This window comes from Falco cherrug, chromosome 5 (genome assembly GCF_023634085.1).
Source record: "Falco cherrug isolate bFalChe1 chromosome 5, bFalChe1.pri, whole genome shotgun sequence".
Classification (NCBI taxonomy): Eukaryota; Metazoa; Chordata; class Aves; order Falconiformes; family Falconidae; genus Falco; species Falco cherrug.
In genome coordinates this window covers 47982083-48004376 of record NC_073701.1, presented here as the reverse complement: position 1 = coordinate 48004376, position 22294 = coordinate 47982083, and the positions used below count along the sequence as shown (strand labels likewise).

At 38.3% G+C, this 22294-nt stretch overlaps 1 protein-coding gene across 4 annotated transcripts in view; it reads right to left on the bottom strand.

Annotated features, from left to right (window-relative positions):
* Nucleotides 1–22294, bottom strand: part of DOCK4 (dedicator of cytokinesis 4) — a 257352-nt gene that overhangs the window by 131073 nt on the left and 103985 nt on the right. For all 4 annotated transcript variants that reach the window (XM_055710583.1, XM_055710581.1, XM_055710582.1 and 1 more), the window contains exon 9: nucleotides 254–335. In XM_055710583.1, coding sequence (XP_055566558.1) covers nucleotides 254–335 — 82 coding nt within the window. The remainder of the gene's footprint in view (nucleotides 1–253; nucleotides 336–22294) is intronic.

The window sequence follows — 22294 nt, the reverse complement described above, 5'->3', positions numbered from 1 at the left end:
ACTGGTCCTTGTTTCAGGGAGAAAGACTGGCATATATGCCCATGCGGATGCTTATATGAGTGCCTGCATACTGCCAGAAAACATTCAGTTTGGGAGTTCAGCAATACACCTCAACCAGCCTTTAGAATTGATGATCAGAACACTGTACATACAAGCTTAGGGAGTAGTTCTGAGTCAACCACAGAATAACAATTTAATTCAACTTGATTTTCAATACCCAGCACAATAACAATTGAGAACAGCAAGAACTCACCACAAAGAGAGAACAGTGTCTTTCAGGCTTTTCTGGACATTTTGGCAAACCATTTCTATTCAGTCTTAAAAAAAATCTTTCACTGTAAGAAAACACATATGACAGATATGTTGAACAACACTACAGCAAAACAGATATCATCTTGATTTTATTTCCATATGTAACCTTTCTCGAGATACAAATGATGAAATACTTTGTTTCTAAGTCTCAGCCATATCAATTAAAAAAAAAAAAGAGAGACTAGTGAAGAGTGGTAATTTACTTATCATCCAAAAAAATTACTAAAAACTCAATACAAAACAGAAGATTGATTGTCATGTGGAAGAATGATATTGTATATCCCAGTACACAGAGAAATACAAGCAATAAAACCCATTTATCATAGCACTGAAATTAGATGCATAGTACGTTGGCATCAATTCCTGCTAAACAAATGTCAACATTGCCACGCTTGTGTTCAACCAATATTCTTTTTCATAGAGAGGAAGATGATCCCAGGGGACATTTGTCCTACTTAATTCTATCAAAATCTCTCAACTACAGTACACTGATTTTAGCAGTCTTTTAAGAATCCTGGAACTTCCAGCAAGGTAAATTTCATTTTCAGAATTCTGTTTTGCCATCTACTGCAGAGTGTTAAATGCTGCAGCTGATAAAAATTCTCCGTGGTATTAGTACTTATTTCAGAATAGAAAAGGGCATAAGATCCCACTGAAAGAGAAATTGCTTTTTGAAACATTCCTATTTGACAGTAGGTCCATTATGGATAATCTCTGAGCAAACTTGGCAATTCACACATGAGAGGTTTATGAAGAACCAAACTTCCCATGCTTTTGATATTTTTTTCCAAGATACAGCTTCATAGGAAATGTAACAAACATATTTCTGCAGTTAGAGATGTGGAAGATGGGAAAAGCAAAGAAGTAAAAGTGTTACATATGTTGCTCTCCGCTCTCTCACCCCCAGCTGGTCAGATATTTGAGTCAGAATGCCCTGTAATGGTCAAATCAGAAACAAAATTTCCCAAGTGCAACTAGTTTTTTTCTCAGCCTTATCCACCTCTTCTGCTTATCCCAGAGGGTAAACATGGTTTACCACTGCTCTATACCATCCAAAGCTTTTCAAAAATGCAGCTGGAAAATCACTAGGAATATGCTGGATAAGATCCAACTCGGAGACTAATTAAATCTTTATTGCACCAGTATTTGCCTTGTAGAAAATCTGCATTGATCATTCACAGAATCATTCATTCACATTGAAAGGGACCTCAAAAGGCCTCTAAATCTAACCTCCTGCTCGAAGCAGGGTCAGCTGTAAGGCAAGATGAGCTTGCTCAGAGCTTTAGCCAGTCAGGTCTTGAAAACCTTCAGTTATGGAGACCACACAGTCACTCTGGAAAGCCTATTCCAGTGTCCGGCTGTCCTCAATTTTTTTTTTTTTTTTAATATCCAGATGGATCTTCTCTTATTTCAATTTATACCCATTGTCTCCCATTATCCCACCATGCACTACTGATGTTACTGATCTTCGTGTAGGTACAAGGTACAGGCTTCCCTCAAAACTGCTTCTTCTCCAGCCTGAAGAGGTCCCACTGCCTCTGCCTGACCTCCCAGGGCAGGAGCTCCTGCTCACAAACAACATGAGACCCTCCTGCTGAACTCACTTCAGTTCATCAGTATTGGTCTCGTATGGAGGATCCCAACAGGCAGTGTCTAACCAGTGCTGCGCAGTAGATGATTGCTTCCCTTAAGCAACTTTCCATGCTCTTGGTGGCACAGCCCAGGATGCTGTTACACTCAAGAGGACATTTCTTAGGAATTATGTCTGGAGAACGCTTTATTTTTTTTATGTGCCAGCTATCTAGGCTGAACGTACAAAAGCTTAGAATTTTTTATTATGATTATTTGAAAACATTTGTGCAATCTTCAGCTATGCAGCCTTTTTATCAGACAACATAAAAGGTAGAACCTAAGAATAGCAGAGTTGAACTCAAATACCTTAAAGCGTGAATATTTTCTCAGAAATATCTATGTTTCATGATACCGTCAACTTCTCCAGCTTAGGTCTCCATAGAAACTTTAAAACTGAGTTTTAAAGACTGTTTATGCGAGTATATTTTTACAGAGAAACAAGTTGGTATTTTGCTGTTGATTTAAAAATGGTTTTCAAATAATTTTGCCCTTTCATTTAAATTTAACTCATTTGCAGTATGAGAAAATACAGCAGAAAAAAGTGCAGAGCTTTCTTTATAGGTCTCACACAAAGTTAGTGTACATTGAGCAAGAATTAGTACTTGTATTACCAAAGCAGCTAAAGCTTTAAGACCCCATTATGTTGGGCACCACACAAAACTGAATAAAAAGAAAAAAAAGTCTCTGTTCCAGCAGTAACAACACAGCTTTTGTGCACTGAAGCCTGCAGTGCACTGGTATGCATCAATACAAGTTTGGCCAATACAAGGTGGTTCTAAATTTTACCACCTTGTCTTCAGTCTGTAGAACTATTTAAAAGTAATACACACGCACACACCACATTTCACTACATCTCTCTTTTTTCTTTAAAGCAACCACCAGACATGTTGGGTCAAAGAAAAATATCATTCAATAAGAAACTGTCTTGCTGTGGATAAACTATCTGCATAGTTTACCTATGAAACTAGCAAATACTGACTTTAACTGGGAGTGTATACTATTTTTATTGAAGCTTACATTTTGCAGAAACAAAGGCACATCTTTTGAAAGCTTCCTACTCACTATCCACTACAATACGAAATTTTCAAGCTCTGCTTACACTCACAGACCATGAGATTACGACTCACAACACAATTAAAAGCCAGGGACACTTTTGTCATGCCACAAAGAAATGCACTGATTGCAACAGACATGTAATGGTTATGCAGACCTAATTTCCTCATTTGAATTTGAAATTTTGTTTGACTGAAGAGTAGGACCCAGTGGTGATGAAAAAAAGCAAACTAAATACAACAAATAATAATAAAAATCTTAATCCTTGTTTAGTGCTTTGATACATTTTTTGCTTGAAATGTATCACAGTACCAGTTACAGCTCAGATTAAAACAGTTATCTTTGAACATTACCAGGGACCAAATGGAAGCAGTTAGACTTATACGATTATGAGAAAAAAAAAAAAGGCAACATTAAATCTAAGTACAGAGAGCATGTGCATTTATATATCATTTCTAAGATCTCTATACAGACGAACAGGTTAGAAAATGGTTAAGAAAAGTAAACAGCCTTCTTAAAACAAAACGATGACAGAATTCCCAAGATCTGAAAGCTTGTCTTCAAACAGCAGCAAAATCTCCAGAGGGTGAAATCTAGGGCTAGCATCATATTGCACAGCAGTTTTCTCAGTAGTCAGTTACACATACAAACGTACGGTAAATACACACAGCAGTACCCCAAAGCAGAAATACCTTTCCTTTGTATTAAGATGATTTTTTATTCTAGTTTAGACTGCAATTAATTTTTTTATAAGCACCAATCTTGCCACTTAAACATGCTGTACACATTTAAACTCTGCTGTCTTCCCACTGAAAATAAGGAAATAACTAATGCTGGAGAGATTAATTTAAGAAGGTCAACAAGGGATTTCTGTACTGTAACTTCCCGTGTATTAGCGAAGTAACAATGTGTTCCAAATCTGCAGGCTTAACACACGCATTTAAAAGAAACACAGCCACAAACTGTTCTATTTTCCTAAGTGACCCCTATTTCCTTAGTATTAGCAGGAAAATGTTACCAGTCACATGTTACCAGTCTAGACAGATTGCTTGTTCTATGATTTATAAACACACCATCAAAAAAAAAACCAACACCAACCACCAGCCAGATTTATACCACATGGCATATCCCTGTGTCAAAGCTATGTCATCAAACAGTCGTAGCTCTTAGTATAGCTTCACTTCCAGACATCTTTATAAATGCTCTCTACTTAAATACAGGTTACAGTGATTTCTAAAGCAAATAATGAGCCACAGTAAGAGAATACTGCCACATAATTCACCAGCTCAAGTTTATCACATTCCAGAACATCGTTAAAGGTTGTTCATTAAGAACCTGAATTTGAATTGACTTCATTTACAGCTAAAGGCTCTTTGACTTACAAAACCAAGATCAGGCCAAAATGTTACCCTCATATTTAGTGGTGAAATGCAGAGAAATGTGGTACAATATGTCATAAGTTACTGAAGACAGAAAAGCCTTAAAAATTATTCTTAATCAGAGAATAACTGAATGATAAGTGTGACAACATGACTTAGCAGTACAAGCTGTTCCACAGTAAATCAGCCCCTGTATTTTACTTGTTAGGCACTTATGAAAACAATACTCAAATTTCTAACTGTAAAATAAGTAGCAGTGAGGAAACAGGGAGAGAAAAGGAAGAATAAGTACTATAAAAATAAAATTTTGGGCAATTTCAGATAAAGATCAAAGCATTAACACCAACAAAAATAAACCAAACAAAACAATATTATGACGATATATCAAAGCTTATCTTCATGTCTCCTAGCCACGCTGGCAACATGGGGAAGAAGAAAAACAACATTTTCAAACATTAACTTTATGCTGTGGAGCCCAGTTTCCCTTGGTTAGCTGTATAGTTAACAGGGGAAAAAAGAAAAGGGAAAGCAGAAAGGAAGATGGGAGGGAAGAAACACAGACATGTAGCTAACTCAAGCTCCTGCTTTCATCTTCTCCTATCTCATTATTTTCTGAAGACAGCCTTGAGAAATTATTTTTTATTAACACAACCTACATTATTTTAGCCATTTGCACCTGTATTTTAACTGAAAGATGGCATCACACATCTCTTGGAGAGCTAGCAAGCAGTAATTTTAAACTATTTTTCATGAGGTACCAGGATCCAGAGAAAGACAATACAGTTTTAAAAGAAAGACAACATACTGGAATCTTTTAGCAGGTATTTACAACTAAAGAAACAACATACACTAGAAGCCAGAGCTCTCACTAATAGTGAGCTTAGTCTGCCACCATGGATAAACATTTTACAGCACAGCATTACTGGTGCACAGAGCTACAGATCCTTCAAGCTGAATACAGTCATTTTATCTTAGCCACTGAGGTAACAGCATAGATACAAGCAATTTGCTGTATCTTTCCAAAAAAATGGAAATTAAACTCAAAAATAACAGGAGGAATTGGTAGACGTGAAGGGAATAAATAACGTTTAAGAAAAATCCCTTCCCTCCAACAACACCTGGGCTTCTCTGTATTAATCACCATTTGGGGGTTTACAAACAGCAAGTCTAAATTTCTGTGCTGACCCTAATATGCCCTTTGCCAGTAGCCAGTGCAACTGCAATATATTCTCAGGAAGATGATCCGTAAACCCACCAGAATACCACTGGTTTTGAATATATCTCATCATTACCTAAATCCATCACTAATATGTCATGGCTGGTACACATACCACTATTCTAACGCTGCATTCATGTCTGAATGTGCCTAATTGTTTAAGCTCATCTCTTGCAGTGCTTTTATCACTGCAATTAAAAACAGCTATTTCTCCTGTTACTTTCCAATTTTTACAAGACAAACAGTAAGAGGATTATTTGTTAATGCACATGAAAGACCGATAGCACAGGTTCCTCTTGCTTGGGTTGGTCTGTCTGCTTTAAAAAAAGCATCTATATACAGAAGATCAGATCAAAGATCTGTATTAACTAGCACACTTACTCTAACCGCAGCAAGCAAAAGATATTTGAAAAAGACTCTTCAGACAGTAAATAGGTACATTTGTTTCACTGAATATGGGCATTCATGAGAGGAACTGAGTTACATCATGCAATACAACTAATTTCTAACATACCCTCACACCTGGGACCAACACATCTGTACTTGTTGATTTGAGGCAACATGAAAGATAAAACCAGGCTCCGTCTCCCCATAAAATACAAAACCAAACCCTTTCAAAAGCATATTCTTGCTAGACTACACTAGTGCCTTTTTTTTTTAGAAACTCACTCCTACCATATCTACCTCATTTTACTTATCCACAAACGTAGTTATTTTGCTGTAAAGTCACACACAGCAGTTCCTGTACAACTGCTGAATAGGACAGTCTGGGCAGTCAGGCCAATGGCTTACTGAAATGCCAACTCCTCAAAAAACATTTGGAATGCTACCCTGAAGTAAAATGTTATTCTACTGCAATTCAAGAATGGTCAGTATTTAAAGAGCAATTTATCAAAAATGTCTCATTAATGACAGCAAGTTACACAGCATTGCACAAAGTCAGATTAAATGAATGATTTCTAAAAATGTCATGGTTTAACCCAGTTAGCAAGTAAGCACCACACCACTGCTTGCTCACTTTCTCTCCAAGTGGGATGAAGAAAAGAATCAGAAAGGTAAAAGTGAAAAGATTTGTGCGTTGAGATAAAGGCAGTTTAAAAGGTAGAAGAAAAGCCACACACACACAAGGAAAACCAAACAAGGAATTCATTCACTGCTTCCCATGGGCAGGCAGGTGTTCAGCCATCTCCAGGATACCAGGGCTCCATCATGCCTCACAGTTACTTGAGAAGGCAAAACACCGTAACTCACTCCTTATTCCCCTAGCTTTATATGGCTGAGCATGACATCATACGGTATGGAATATCCCTTTGGACAGTTGGGGTCAGCTGTCCTGGCTGTGTCCCCTTCCAGCTTCTCGTGCACCCCCAGCCTACCCACTGGTGGGGTGGGATGAGAAGCAGAAAAGGCGAGTGTGTAAACATTGCCAGGCAATAACTAAAACATTCCTAAATTTGCAACACTGTTTCCAGCACAAATCCAAAACTTAGCTCCACCCTAGCTACTGCAAAGAAAACTAAATTTACCCCAGACAAAACCAGCATACAAAAAAAGCATTACCAAACCATCTAGAACCTCTTAAAGCCAGGACGAACACTTTTGATCACCTGGCAATGAAGTGCAATACAAATCTGTAGAAAAGGCATTTATTACAGAAACTACTGCAAGGCCAAATTATTTGGCAGGAGAATAAAGCTGTGCCAGACATTCCTTTCATACACATTCTTTCCACTATGTGAATCATATCTGCTTATTACTATTGTTATTGATGACTGGAAAACTGAGCTACCAAAAAAATTACTTATTTGTGAGGAATAAATAAAATACATTTTTGCTACCAATATCCAAAAGCTAAAAAAATATAAATATTAATAGGTACAAAGGAAAAAGTGGACAGACCTACAGAAATCTTTGTAAGATACCAACCTTTCTAAATCCAGAACAGTTGTCAGGTCAAAACCAGATTCAGGGTAAAAAAACCCAAACAAACCAACATCTTCTCACAATGTAAAGTATGTACCCTGAATACTCATGGGGTAACAAAGAGGCTCAAGTTCCAATGTTTGATTATTGTATCTTGAGTACGTCATAGGTCAAGGCTGTTAGTTACAGTGAGCGTGTCTTCGCTTTCAGAACTGTTATGCTTTGTAAAACAAATGAAAACATAATTAATAGGGCACACTGACTGACTGGGCCACACCTTCAGTGTTTTGACCTTTGCTGTGGGGTTGCTCCACAGCAGGCAGCTCAAGTCAGTATTCTCAAGCAAAAAGTATTATTCCCTTGAAGCACATCTTTCACATTTCCAGTCTGACTGGGACCAAGACTCAACTCTTTTGCAATCACCTCTGACAGCTCCTGCTCCAGAATTTCTCCTCACCTAGGATCCAAGCAGAGGAGAAGCCCTATGATTTTTACTACTTCACTACTCCTGCCAAGAAAAGGCTGACTAATTATATACATCCTGACTATATTCCTGCACATAAGAATCTTTCTGTTCACAATGAATAACTGGAAAAAATGAGGCACATTTTCTGAAGAGAAGCTTTTAAAGTTTCTGAAACTTCAGGCTTCTCTTTTAAGCTATTTTTTATAACCCTGTATTTACTTGCAGTTACAATCACACCAAATACATTCTTGTCCACAAGGGCAAATTACCACATACCTTAAAGCCAACAGTGAAATGATTAAGCCTGCTTATATACTGAGTGTGTATGTATATTTATCTCAATACAAAGGATGACATTTTTTTAAAAAAAATTAGCTACTATATTCACAAACATACATACCAAGTTACCCATCTAAAGAGGGGTTTTTTTTTATTCTAAATGCATAAAGGACTGTTAATAGAGCAGTGGCTGCTCTGTTGCCAAAGTGATCTGGGCATTGCCTTTGAGGTGTTTCAACTCTCCTGCTAAAATCAGGATTACCTCCTGAACGGGCAGGAAGTAAATAAAATCAGGCTGGTTCTGTTTTATCTTGTTTCGGAGAAGGGACAAAACAGAGTAATAAGTGACTAATTAAAAGGATCTGCTAGCCAGAAAATCCAAGATGCTTTAATCTCTTCTGTATCTATGAGATGTGCGTATATATATATATACACACACGCACACACACACACTGATTTTGTGGAATTTGCTGTGGCACAAGTTTTAATACCATGCTAGATGAGATATTTTTGTGCAGACCACGCAGGAAGCTGAAAATAACACTGAGATACCCTGTGCTGTAATCCAGTAAAAGTGCAGATTATGCTTTTGTGGAAATACTATAAAGGAAAAGTAGCCCTGAGCTAGTTCTGATTCCCACAGGCTGCTCCCTCCACCAGAAACCCTGCTACCTGCATTAGCTCAAATCCTTGTCCTGCATAGCAGGCACATTCGCATGGAGACCACGGATAATGTGGAGGTACCCAAGTAATAATTTCCAAGGAACAGTATTAATGCAGTGAAGGTTATGCATATGAAAAAATATATTAAGGGGAAAAGGCAGAGTAGCCTATAAACTAATGACAGATTAAAAATTATGAGAAGCACCTAGGTTGTATGTAGCATATGGTATGGCATTGTACTGAGCACACTTTCATGTACATAATTTTTTTCTTCACAAAAATTCTGTGTTGTTGAAAAACTTCAAAGTCCAGTCTGAACTCTGCCTCTCTAGTCAGTTTTCACTTGTCCCAGAAATTCTGTGCTGTTAGGATCAGGCAACTTTGTCTGAGATAGGGTTAAAACATATCCTTAAACAACTGAAGGAAAACGCACACTTTTTTCCTCAGGACTATGTTCATTCTCATAGATCACGGTAGAAACAAACCCTCTGTCCTTATGCAGCATTATTTAATAATAAAACCTCTGAATTTCTATGACATTCAGAAATACAAAACCTCAATATTGAACAATGAGATATTGTACTACTAAAGCAGAAAATCTGAATATCAACTCATGTGTGTGCATGTATGGACATATATATAAATTCTTTATCCCTCTCTCTCTCTCTCCAGCTTTTATATTTGAAATCCATTGCACCATCAAAAATAATTTCCAGATCTGGTTTTAAAGTGCCCTCCAAACTATTTCCAAACCTATTTTGCTCTCTTCTTTGATGTTAAAATAATCAAGTGTCTGGAAAGAACATGGAAAGAAATAATAGTCACACACATCATATACAATAAAAAAAGTCCAAAGTAACATTTCTAGCAGGAAATTACTTGTATGATAAGTATGCTACAAAAAGAACCATCAAGAAGTTGAAATTAATTAGCAGGTGGTTCTGAACTGAAACTTCTTGACTAACTTGATAAACTTCTATGATGACATAACTGGCCTGGTAGACGAGGGGAGAGCAGTGGATAGTATCTACCTGGACTTCAGTAAGGCCTCTGACACTATGTCCCATAAGATCCTCCAAAACAAGCTGTTGATATATGGGTTGGATGAGCAGATAGCAAGGTGGCTTGAAAACTGGCTGAATGGTGCTGAACAATCTGGATGATGTGGCACAGCATACTATCAGCAAGTTTGCTGATAACACTAAACTGGGTTGGGCTGTCATCCAGAGGGATCTCAGCAGGCTGGAGAAATGGGCTGACAGGAACCTCCTGAGGTTCAGCCAGGGGAAGTGAAAAGCCCAGCACCTGGGGAGGAATGACCCCAGGCATCGGTATATACTGGAGGCTACTCAGCTGGAAAGCAGCTTGGCAAAAAAGGATCTGAGGGTCCTGGTGAACACCAAGTTGAACACGAGCCAGTAATGTGGCAAAAAATATGGCAAAAGAGACAACAGCATCCTGAGTTGCATTAGACAACTTATTGCCAGCAGATTCAGGGAGGTGATCCTTATGCCTTCTACTCAGCACTGGTTACACCACACCTGGAGTACTGCGTACCGATGTGGGCTCCCCAGTACCAGGGAACCATGAAGAAGTGTCCAAAAAAGGCCATGAAGACGTTTAAGGGACTGTAGAGAAAGGCTGAGAGAGCTGGGACTGTTTAGGCTGGAGAAGGCTCAGAAGGGACCTTATTAGTGTACATAAATATCTGAAGGGTACAAAAAGGACAGCGCCAGGCCCTTTTCAGTGGTGCCCGGTGACAGTACGAGAGGCAGTAAACACAAACTGAAGCACAGGAAGCTCCCTCTGAGCATCAGGAAACAATTTCTTTACTGTGAGACTGTCAGAGCACTGGCACAGGGTACCCAAGGAGGTTGTGGAGTCTCCATCCTTGGAGACATTTGAAAGCCATCTGGGCATGGTTCTGGGCAACCAGCTCTAGGGGTGTTAGATCAGAAGAGTTCTGGAGCTCCCTTCCAACCCCAACCATGCTGCGCTTTTCTGATTATGTGTAAGTACCACACAAAGGCAGCATGGATAGATAGCTGGGTCATTTGGATCTTTGAGAAATGAGGTTCTTTACACATTCTTCTTCATCTTCTATCTGTGAGTTAATAACTGCCAGGCTACAACACTTTATCACTTGGCTTTACTTGCCCTGAAGTTCCAAATGACTGGTTAATTAACAATTAATAATTAACGAACTGTTCTTCACAACAACATGCAACATTCTTCATTAGCCAGAGGGCCATCCACACAGGATTTCTCTTCTGTATTTTTTAATAACTTCTGTAGAAGTTTAATAACTTCTGTAACTGAGTACACACCCTACAGCTTCACAAATATATTCTCCATCTCCAGGTTCAACTTTGTTCAGAAGCAACAAAGAATTTAACTGTTCAAGTCTCCTGCATTTAGAGTGGTGATATCTGGAGTACTAGATATTGAAACTCAAGTGTAACCCACTTACATGATTAAAGTAATATTGAATCTTTGAGCTCTTGCTCAAGAGAGGCCACAGCGATACCTTTGAAGACAGACATCTTGGGCTCTCAGTAGTGAGCGTTCTGGGTAATGGAAATGTATTACCAGCTTGATTCAAAAGGTATCCAAGTCCTTCCTTGCTGTTGTTCTAACTGTTAATAATTAACAACAGTCTGCTGTGTAAATTTTAGTTAGAGGGATGATTAAAAGTTAGGTTGTTTGAGCTGTGCTAGAACAGAGCAGATCTCAGGTTTGAAGATGCTGATGGAGGTAGCAAAAAATGACTTAAAACATTCTCTTCCTATACCAAATCCTTTAACATTTTCATAGAATAAGGAGGAGAGGAGTATGTGTTTCTCAGAGGGAGAAACACTGACGTTATGGCTTTTTTCTGAAAAAAATTAACAAAACCAAAAAAAAACCCCAAACCACAAAAACCCCACCAAAACAAAAAACACCCACCCAAAACAAAATAAACTGGAAAGGTAACTTAGAACACAGAGTAGTAAATATCTTAACCAACAAAATGTGGATTTCAGCTTTTGGCAAGTGATTTAACTGATTTAAAGTAATAGCAGAACTGAAAGAAGAAAGGCATAAGAAGACTGATGCTGTGTGTGAATGTCACCAAAAAGGTGAGGTTAAGAGCACAGCAAAGGAAGGGTAATCTTCTCATTTTTTGATACGGTCTGGAGTTTACACAATCATTAAGCATATAATCAAAAACTCACAAAATAGAAAATGCAGTTTGCTTCCACCGGCCTTGGATAAACAGCCTATTCCTCTTTGTGCTGCTTAAGAATCTGTGCTCATTTGAGGGCAATTTGATAGTTACAAACAAGGTTATTCAAGGTGATAGGAAAAGGAGGATTAGCATGCCAACTTATCTCTGCTCCTCACACAGATGGGGCCAGAGCCATCAATCTTTTGTGATAAGACATTCATATCGTATTGACACAGACACGAAGTATGTATCAATAAAAGAAAAAATCTTACTGCACTCCATCTTTCTGAAGTGCTGCTTTAAATTGTCCTATTAATAGCACTGCTATTTGGAAAAAACAACAACATTAAGAAAATGGTTCAGAAAACACACTGCTACCCAAGAACTGTCTGTTACACTGCAGATTTCAGAATAATAATTTCTACAGCAGTATGCTGGCATAACACAGAGGCACAAACCCTACATAAATGTAAAGGTCAGTAAAGTAATTGTGACTTTGGGCAGGAGATTATGCAGTGTTCTTATGCATACTCATCAATGCCAAGAAGAGGGTCCACAGTCTGAATTGAACAAATATAGACAGCGGGCTTAATACCCTCCATTCCCTTTTTCATAACACAGTGGCCAGTGGTGATGGTGTTTTCAAAATTCTCTTAAAAAAAATAACAGGCAAGATCTCTCGATAGCTATAAATATAAACTTACAGTACCTACAATAGAAAGGTAGGTATTTACAGTCACCTGATAAACATTTTCTTTCAGGTTTGGGTTTTTTTTGTTTTCTATTTTATAACAGTAGGATATTGTTGTGGCAAGAATAAAGGTAACAGAATCTCAGTGAATAATGTACATTGTCTGGAAAACAGCTAAGCTGTTACTTTGTCCCTTGCAACTCATTAAACTGATTCTATTAAAAGCTAATAAGTGAGATCCTTCCAGGATCTGATAGGAAAAAAAAAAAAAAAATCAATCTATTTTTGATTAAAGGATTGGTGTTCTTATAGCTGCAGTGTAAGTGGGCCCTGTGGCTACACTAAGGTCATCACTACTGCAATAAACTGCTGTATTGGGTAAATGATATGAACATGCAGGGGGAAAAAGCACATACTATCATCAGTACTTGTGCTTTTATTTCTCTGAAAATCTGCCCCTACAAAACCAGCAACTGCGTAATCTTTTGGAAGTACATAGTACTGGCTTTGTAAGTGTGATCTGAGGGAAAAAAGGTTCATTTCATTAATTTTTGTTCTGGTAAGAGGAAATATTCCCAAAGCAAATGATCACTACACTCTTCAGTACTCTAAATACTGGGAATCTAACCATCTTCATATTTCAACTTTACAGAACAGAAGCTACCGATAATTTCTTAGTAATAGAAGAAACCCAAAAAACTTCACAAATCTCATAAGTGATCACACATTACAGTAGATCTATAAAGCAGCTAATAAAGAGCATCAGAACACAGGATTGTTGCACTCTGCTGAAACATTAAAAATACATTCCCAGTCTTCCTTTGGAGCTCCAACAATGTATTATCTATTACTTAAATTTTAAAGTAAAAAAAAAATTATCCAAGTACAGCTGAGTTACTCCATGTTTTGCAGGATTTTTTTCCTCATTCAAACCATGATCCTGTATTACCCATCTTACATGACTATTTTATCATCTACATGACTCTCTTACTTCGAATCAGGTGTTTGCTTCTGAACAAAATCTTCTGATCATCTCTGCACTTTGATTCACAACGCAGAACAGCCCAAGCTAGTCAACTGGATTTCTTCTACGTAAAACTGAACTGGAATGTAAAATCCTTCAAACATTTACACATGTTAACATTGGGCTTAGTGTGAACCGCTGCTCTACAGATTCACTCCTACTGGCTGTCACTATTTGCTGAAGTAGACAGCAGTCTGAGACTTTCAACCTGTTGTATCACCTAATGTTCTTATAACAATATGAAAAAAAAAATCAAAGCTCAGTACTAAATTAATAAGTCCTTCCGATCTTGCTTTTCTCAAATGTTTGTTGAGCATGCCAGGTTCAAGGAACAGACTTCATAAAAGCATTTCTTAAGAACACTAATTAACTACCATCTGGATTCTCAATAGATCTAGACAGAGTATGTTTGAGATTAAATACTTCAGAAACAGTCTAAGATGCTGTACAACTCTAAGTAGCCAGTAAAAGCTCAGCAGTGGCCAAGAAAACAAGACTGAAGTGAAAGACAAAAAAGCCTCAAGAAAAGATGTGATCATGAACCTCTTATTTTCCAAATACAGTAACAACACTACTTTACAACTGTGTATGCTAAAAATTTTGCCTTAGAATTCTAACAGTGTGATCAGTTCTACAAATTAAATTGTTATCAAAATAGCTTTTTACTTCCTTAAAGAACAAAAAATTGAACACAAAACCAGGGCTTGTGACCTTCACAGAAATGAAAGAGGAGGAGGAGTGTCAGGTTACAAGATGTAATAATGCATAAAATAAGGATTTTACTAGGACAAGCCATATGGATGTACCATGTTAAAAGCAGTGCCATTGATACACTTGCTCTCTCCCATTCAGGGGCTGTTACTGTTCTAGGAAAGAAAACTGCGAAACAGCAAGAAGGGAAGGCAAATGGAACAAGATACAAGAAAACACCAGGGAAAACTCCAAGAATCACCAGGGGCTGACTTCAGCTGTTTATTGTTAATTTAAGTGATGACAAAAATTATTCCTAGCAGCTAGTTTAGCTAGAAAATATGGATATATACATATGCATGAACAGTCAAGTGAAATTGGTATGCACCAATTAAGTAGAAAATTAATGACTTGCAACTGCAGTCCTAATGCATCAAGTGCATAAGCATGTCATTACTGAGATTTACTCACTCCAGTTAAATAGTTTTCTTGCTTTCATACAAGTAGAATATTCACATCCAAAAGAAGCCTTTTAAAGTGTGAAGACACACATTAGACAATTGTATCAATAAAGAAAGAGTCTGCAAAGTAATATTTATTACTACTGTTTATTAATAACAACAATAAAGGCATAAATAAACCTGTATTTTGTTATTACATCTAACTTAACACAACAGAACTGAAGTTACTGTGGAAACCAACACAATTAGAAACAGTTATTTTTAAGAGCAATTTCGAGCTACACTTAAAGCCTGGAGTAAAGTACAGCCCCATACTGCTCCAACCAAATGGCACGTGATTGCAAAAGTATATTCATCCCTAGCTTGCTAAAGTTGACAGAAAAAATCTCTGTTGCACAAAGTGGGCACTAATCACACTACACCAGGTGCAAGTGATTCATCACAGCTGTTAACGAATCTAGAAAAGTTTTTAGTACAGGAGTCTGAAGGTCAAAAAGAATCCCAAGCATCACAATGATTTTTTTGTCACTATCTGATATCAGTTTTCTCCTCTGGGTAAGTCACTAATTCATTTCAACATCACACTTTCACATCTCACCTGAAAAATATATTATTTAATTCTTAGTACATGTTGGGAAAATTATGAGCATTTATCCATGCTTTTAAGACGAAAAGTTGTTTAACTGCAAATAATAATAGTTGTAAACTTACCTAATTTTCCTTTTATTAAAGCACACATTATCAAAACCACGATAATGGGTTTATTTGTTTTATTGCTTAAATTTACACCTCTTATTTTAAAAGGTGTTTCCTAGAAATGCACTGGTAAGTCACACAATGACAGTACCAATGTATATGTTAAATTAGAGGACTATTCTTAAACATGTACACTGCTTACCACAACATAACAGACACACAGACCATGCTTTCTCTTCTAACAAAAGAATTTCAATATCTACTGAAGAAACAATAGTAAAATTGTACATACATATATAGCTTATTTTTGATCCATCTACTCTAAATCCTTTGCAAATATTTGAAGAGCAAATTCAGAGTTCTTTTCCATAAGGATTCCACTCTGAGTGGCTAATGTCAGGAAGTCAGATAACTAATATTGAGTATCTATATCCTTTACGAATTCAGCATCAACTTTTTCTCAACTTCAAGGCCCAAAGTTCATTGAGATCTAAAGTCCTGAAACAGAATCCAAAAAAGAAATAGGATAGATTCAGTTCAAAATTACCTCAGGATATGCTGAGCAGCTCTTTAATCAATACAGTCTATGGATTTTAAAGAGCTATCCAACATGCCCTAAAGAAAACACAGGCATTTCATCAGCTGAATAGCTTTCTAGGTTTCACTGACTATAACTAGGTCTCTGTAGACTGTGACAGGACCCTAGAGATGCAAAATACACAAAGGTCTTAAGCTTAGATGTCTTTGGAGCTGGATTCCAATCCTGAAGTCCATTTATCCATCAAGAAACCTTCTAAAATTAACAAAAAGGAAATGCTAAGCATTGGCATATGTCTTAACTTTGGCATCTTACTCGTAATTACAGAAAAATACCTCCACCTACTCATGCAGAGCCTGATGGCATAGTCGTCCCCCACCCACCACCACCCTGAAGACATACATGCATGTTCTTTCAGGACAGATTCTTTTTTAATGAAGCACAACTAATCAGAGAAACAAAAGGTGATGAAGAGGAACCAACGATAAATTTAAATATGAAGCATGCTGTGACCACTCTGGATTTTTTTTTTTTTTTTTAATAAGAGCAACAAGATCATAGTGTAGGCGAAGAACATATTTATATTAATGGGTTCATTTTTTCTTTAAGAAAAAGAGTGCCATGTTCAGTTCCTTGCTCTGCCTTTGAATATTCAGACTTACATTTCCTATCTTCCAGAAGTCTGGACTGTCTCTTAAGCCACGGCAATCATCATTAAGATATTGTATAAAGCGTAAAGGGAATTACAATTATTGCTATTGTCCTCTTCCTTCTCTGGTTGTCTTTACAAAGACAAACAGTGGCTAACATGGCATCCTGTTAGAATCAGCCCTGCCCAGAATACTTACTGACCTTAGATCCTGTGGCAAAACACAAGACTCATGAGAATTAGAGAAAAGTTGTGTGCCAAAACTCAGGATCATGGCTTTCAATTTGATATCTAATTTCTTTCTACTGTATACACCTATATGCTTTTAACCTGTTCTTAGCATGTAATGATGTCATGTTTTCTTATGAGACACTCAATTCTAGTCCCAGGTCAAACAGAAGAACTGTTAACACACTGCTTTTTGCTTATAACTTGCTTTGTCTCAGCTGCTATGGCATGCTTTTTTTCATAGAGAATCTAACTATAGCAAAAAACCAAAAAAGTTTCATTACCTTTCATTTTTCAGTGACTAAGACTTATCTGTTCTTAATGTTGCCTGAGAAAGCTACAATTTTACAATGGTCTAAGGATGACTTTATTCTCGTGCTTTAATATATAGCTCAACTATTAAACCATACCTTTCCTATGTTACCAAGTACCTCCTTTTTTCCTTGCTTTTTCAAAGCACAGACTTTTCCACATGGTAATGTGCTATCTACATTAATAATAACTCAGATATTTTCCAAATAAAGGAAGAGAAAAATTAAACCATTTCAAAGTACCTGACATTAGCTGATTAGAAAAAAAATCACTAATTGCAAATTTGCCAACTCACTATCATAAAATGAAATTGTTTTATGCATTTTAGTAAAAATTACATCCTCTTATCACTAATGTATAAATACTCCAAATTTTATGAAAACATTCTGTAAAAACTCTGTAGCAATATATAGATTCATACTAATTCTGCTTTTTCTTGCACTAGTCTGGAGCTGGACTAGGAGGGAGCTGCTATACTCAAGCTTCCTAAAGCCTTGCTATTCTTTTTTGTAGATACTTGCCCCACTTCAATACCTACAATTGCAATTCAGTTGAACTGTGATACTGGAACAGATGTTTCTGTTCAAACAGCTGAATATATGAAACAGGTAACATAAAACATAAAAAGATATGCAATCAATTAAAAAAATTGATCAGATAATGTTGGTTCTAGTCCTCCAACAATTTTTTAAAGCTACTCCAATTGCATAAACTTGAGGTTACAAAAAAAATCAAATAGGGTTCTTACATTTGCAGGTCTACCTGCCAAGAAGCTAAGTTAGTCTTAAGAAAAATATCAGAACAGAAATTCTATCATTAAATGTCAATTCTGCTGTTTTTACTCTCTCCAAATGAACTCTTTAAGGGCTACAGAGATCACTCACTTTATGCCGATTTCTATCAGATGGACAATGAACACTGTATTAGAATCCACAAAGGCACATTTTGGAGCAATTGTACCTGTGAGCTTCTACTCAATGTTACGCATTGAAATGGTCTCATTAAAACAAGCAGGATTACCCACCCGAAGCAAGTTTGGTACACATACACTGCTTCCAAAACCAAAACTTGAGGTAAAAAGCAACCAAGTCCAAAGAAACCAAACTAAAAAATTCTAATACTATCAGTAACAAATTGAAGAAATAAAATTTAAGTCATATATATTCATATACTTCTATTCTTAATCAAAGATCTTTCTGTTTCAGGAAATAAACTTAAGGAATTATACATAATAATGTAACTGTGCTATCAGCAAGTTTCATCTATTATTTTCATAGCATTTTTCTACTGGACCACAAGACAAGTGACACAGCTAGGTTGTGACAGACCTCAAGCTTGCCACACACAGCTTTTGACATGCACTTTTATCAGAAATGAGCAAAAGTGTCTGCATATCCAGGCTCCACAAATCTCTTACTGCCAGCAGGCTTTGGTGTCATTGCTGAGTGTGAACCGCATTACCTGAGAAGCATAGAAACTGTCTCCTCTCATACATCACCTTTGTGAGGGAGGCTGTTTCATGCATGCATCAGCCAGGGCCTAAAGACTTCTGAAATACCCCATCCATTTGTACCGAATACACATTATACATGACACCATACTGTTGTGCAACAACAAACCCAGCTAGCTTAGGTTTAAATCTGTGATGACCTAGGTATGTCACTTCCAGGTCTAGTCAAGAAAGACCATCTAAATCTCCAACTTGGACACTTCTGCATTCCAGAGTTCATTCTGCGATTCAGATATAACTTGTATTTTTCTGTTCTTGTAAAATCCCTTCCGCTGCAGCTTTTTCAAACGCGTTGAGAGGTAAATGTTTCTTGTGAGGGTTTTTTGTTGTGGTTTTGTTGTTGTGGGGTGTACATTTGTTTGTTTTGCAGATGGTTGCAAACTACCTTCATAAAGTTCATCTTGTCATTCCCCCCATACCCTACAATACAGTTTGGATTCAATGCAACACACTTCACTTCTTCAAGGTTTTCCAGAAATGGGATGAGGAAGTTCACATGTAGTAAAGCAGCTGCAAACAGACACTGGAGGCAGGAATCAATATCTAAAGGTCAGATAACTGCAAGCATGTGACAAACGGCTCTAGAATTTGTGCTCTCATGTGAACATGAAATCCAATCCGTTTGCTTTCACACCATCACTACTGCCATAACCTTGTTTACAGCAATCCATAACACCCCAATTTTTTTTCTGTCAAGATCTGAAGCTCTCTTGTAAAACTGTCACCTGCTGTGGCATTCACTGGAGTGAACACAAAAGATATGCCCTGATGCATGTTTAATCCTCAGAAACAACAGTAAACTGCATTCCTGTGACTAAGGTCTGAAGTGCAAGCCAGAATGAATTGTCAGTATTTAGCAGCTAACACACTAACAACAGTTTTTTATATATGATTTCATTAACAACAAATATCAATTTACTCAGTGTAATATTCCTTCAAAGTGCTGGTTATTTATCTTGCCTAACTAAAAGGTACAGACATAAATCTGTCAAACCCAGGAGTTTGTGGAACCACATGGACTTTGGTCTATTGCTGTATGTACAGCAACAACTAGTACACAGTCATGGCTTTCTATGCATTTTGAGTAACACTTTTAACCCTATTAATAGACTTAGAGGAGTAGCTTATATTTAATGTATTTCTGAGCTGTCTTATCTAAGCAGTTTTTTGTTTTGAAGAACAGCCTTTCATTTCTCTGGCGGTCAGTTTTAAAGCAGATTGGTTTTGTTGCCTCCAGAACACGTTTCCTTCTCTCACAAGGAGAGCAGAGAAAAACACAGTGGCCAAAAACAGCAGCAAATGAAGAATGGGAGCCTTCTGAGCAGAAGGTGATCTCCTGTTGCATTGGGTTTGCCTGACAAGGCATTGATAGCAGGGGGGCCTACAGGTGGCTTCTGTGAGAAGCTGCCAGAAGCCTTCCCATGTCCAATGGAGCCCATGCCAGCCGGCTCCAAGACGTACCCATCGCTGGTCAAGGCTGAGCCCATCGGTGACACTGGTAGCACCTCTGGGATAACATATATAAGAAGAGGGGGAAAAAGCCTGCAGTGCAACTGCAGCCGGAGAGAGGCGTGAGGCTGTGTGAGCGGAGCACCCCTGCAGCCCCCCAGGCCGGTGCAGACGGAGGGGCAGGGGGGGCTCCAGGCCCGGAGCAGAGGTTCCCCGGCAGCCCCTGGGGAAGCCCCTGGTGAGGCAGGCTGTGCCCCTCAGCCCATGGAGGGTAACGGTGGGGCAGATCCCCACCTGCAGCCCCTGGGGATCCCAGGCTGCAGCAGGGCAGAGCATGAGAAGCCTCCCCGAGGAGGAAGGAGCAGCAGAGACAAAGTGTGATGAACTGAGCGCAGCCCCCAGGCCCTGTCCCCCTGTGCTGCTGGAGGGGAAGAGGCAGAGAAATCAGGAGTGAAGCTGAGCCTGCGAAGAAGGGAGGGGCTGGAGGAAGGCATTTTTAAGCTTTGGTTTTATTTCTCATTATCCTACTCTGATCTGACTGGTAACAAATTAAATTTATTTTCCCTGAGTTGAGTTTGTTTTGCCCGCCCATGATGGTAACAGGTGGGTGATCTCCGTGTCCTTATCTTGACCCATGAGCCTTCTGTTACATTTTCCTCCCCTGTCCAGCTGAATAGGGGAGGGACAAAGCAGCTTTGATGGGCACTGGGCATCCAGCCAGGGTCGACCTACCACCTGCATCACCACTGCACAGGCATTTAATTGTTCAATCTTCCTGACACGTTCCTCAAACAATTTACAAGGCTCTTGCAAGAACTCTGCTCTCCTCCTGTGCTCATATTTATTAACTGCATACTGGTCCCAATATTCTTCACTCCCATGTTCTCTCTCTCATCCAGAAATGTGCTGGAAGTAACTATTGAATATTTTAAAATTCAAGGGTTATCAGGGGTCTCACAGAATTTAAGCTCTAGGAAACAGGAAAAGAATGGTTTCAGGATCAGCTGCCAGCTGAAAAAAAAAGAGGCCAAAAGAAACCCGAAGTTGATGTGAGATTGAGTTTGACTTTTACCGAAGAACTGGCATTTCCTCATTGAAGTGCAGGTTCCTTTTATAAAAAGACTCTTAATTCACTAATTCCAGTCATGTACCTAGGAGAATTTATCTCATAAATATTACAGAGCAAGCAACAGTTCTAAGTTTTGAATGTGCACTGATCAGGAGACAGTATAATAGAGATACCGAAAAATGATCTGTAGGTCACAGAACTAACATTCACTTTGTATGCATACCGGTGTATATGTTCCTAGACAAACAAAATCAACTGAAAATTGAAACAGGTAAACAGAGTAAGACAGAGAAATACCTATTATTTAAACCTAAAATGATACTATTAAGTACAGAAACTGAGTTTCAAAAGGAAGCAAAATTTATCCTGAATCAAGACTCTCTTCTGCTTGTTTCTAATGTGAAATCTCTCACCTGGATCAAAACATATAGTGTATATTGACAAAGCTTATGTAAAGCACAACATCACAGGCTTGGGGCAGAGTGGCTGGAAAGCTGCCTGGTGGAAAAGGACCTGGGGGTGCTGGCTGACAGCTGGCTGAATCTGAGCCAGCAGGGTGCCCAGGTGGCCAAGAAGGCCAACAGCATCCTGGCTTGTATCCAAAACAGTGTGGCCAGCAGGACGAGGGAAGTGATCATCCCCCTGTACTTGGCACTGGTGAGGCCTCACCTTGAATACTGTGTTACATTTTGGGTCCCTCACTTCAGGAGGGACGTAGCGATGCTGGAGTGTGTCCAAAGGAGAGCAACAAAGCTGGTGAAGGGTCTGGAGCACAGGTCTCATGAGGAGCAGCTGAGGGAATTGGGGATTTTTAGTCTGGAGAGGAGGCTCACGGGGGACCCTATT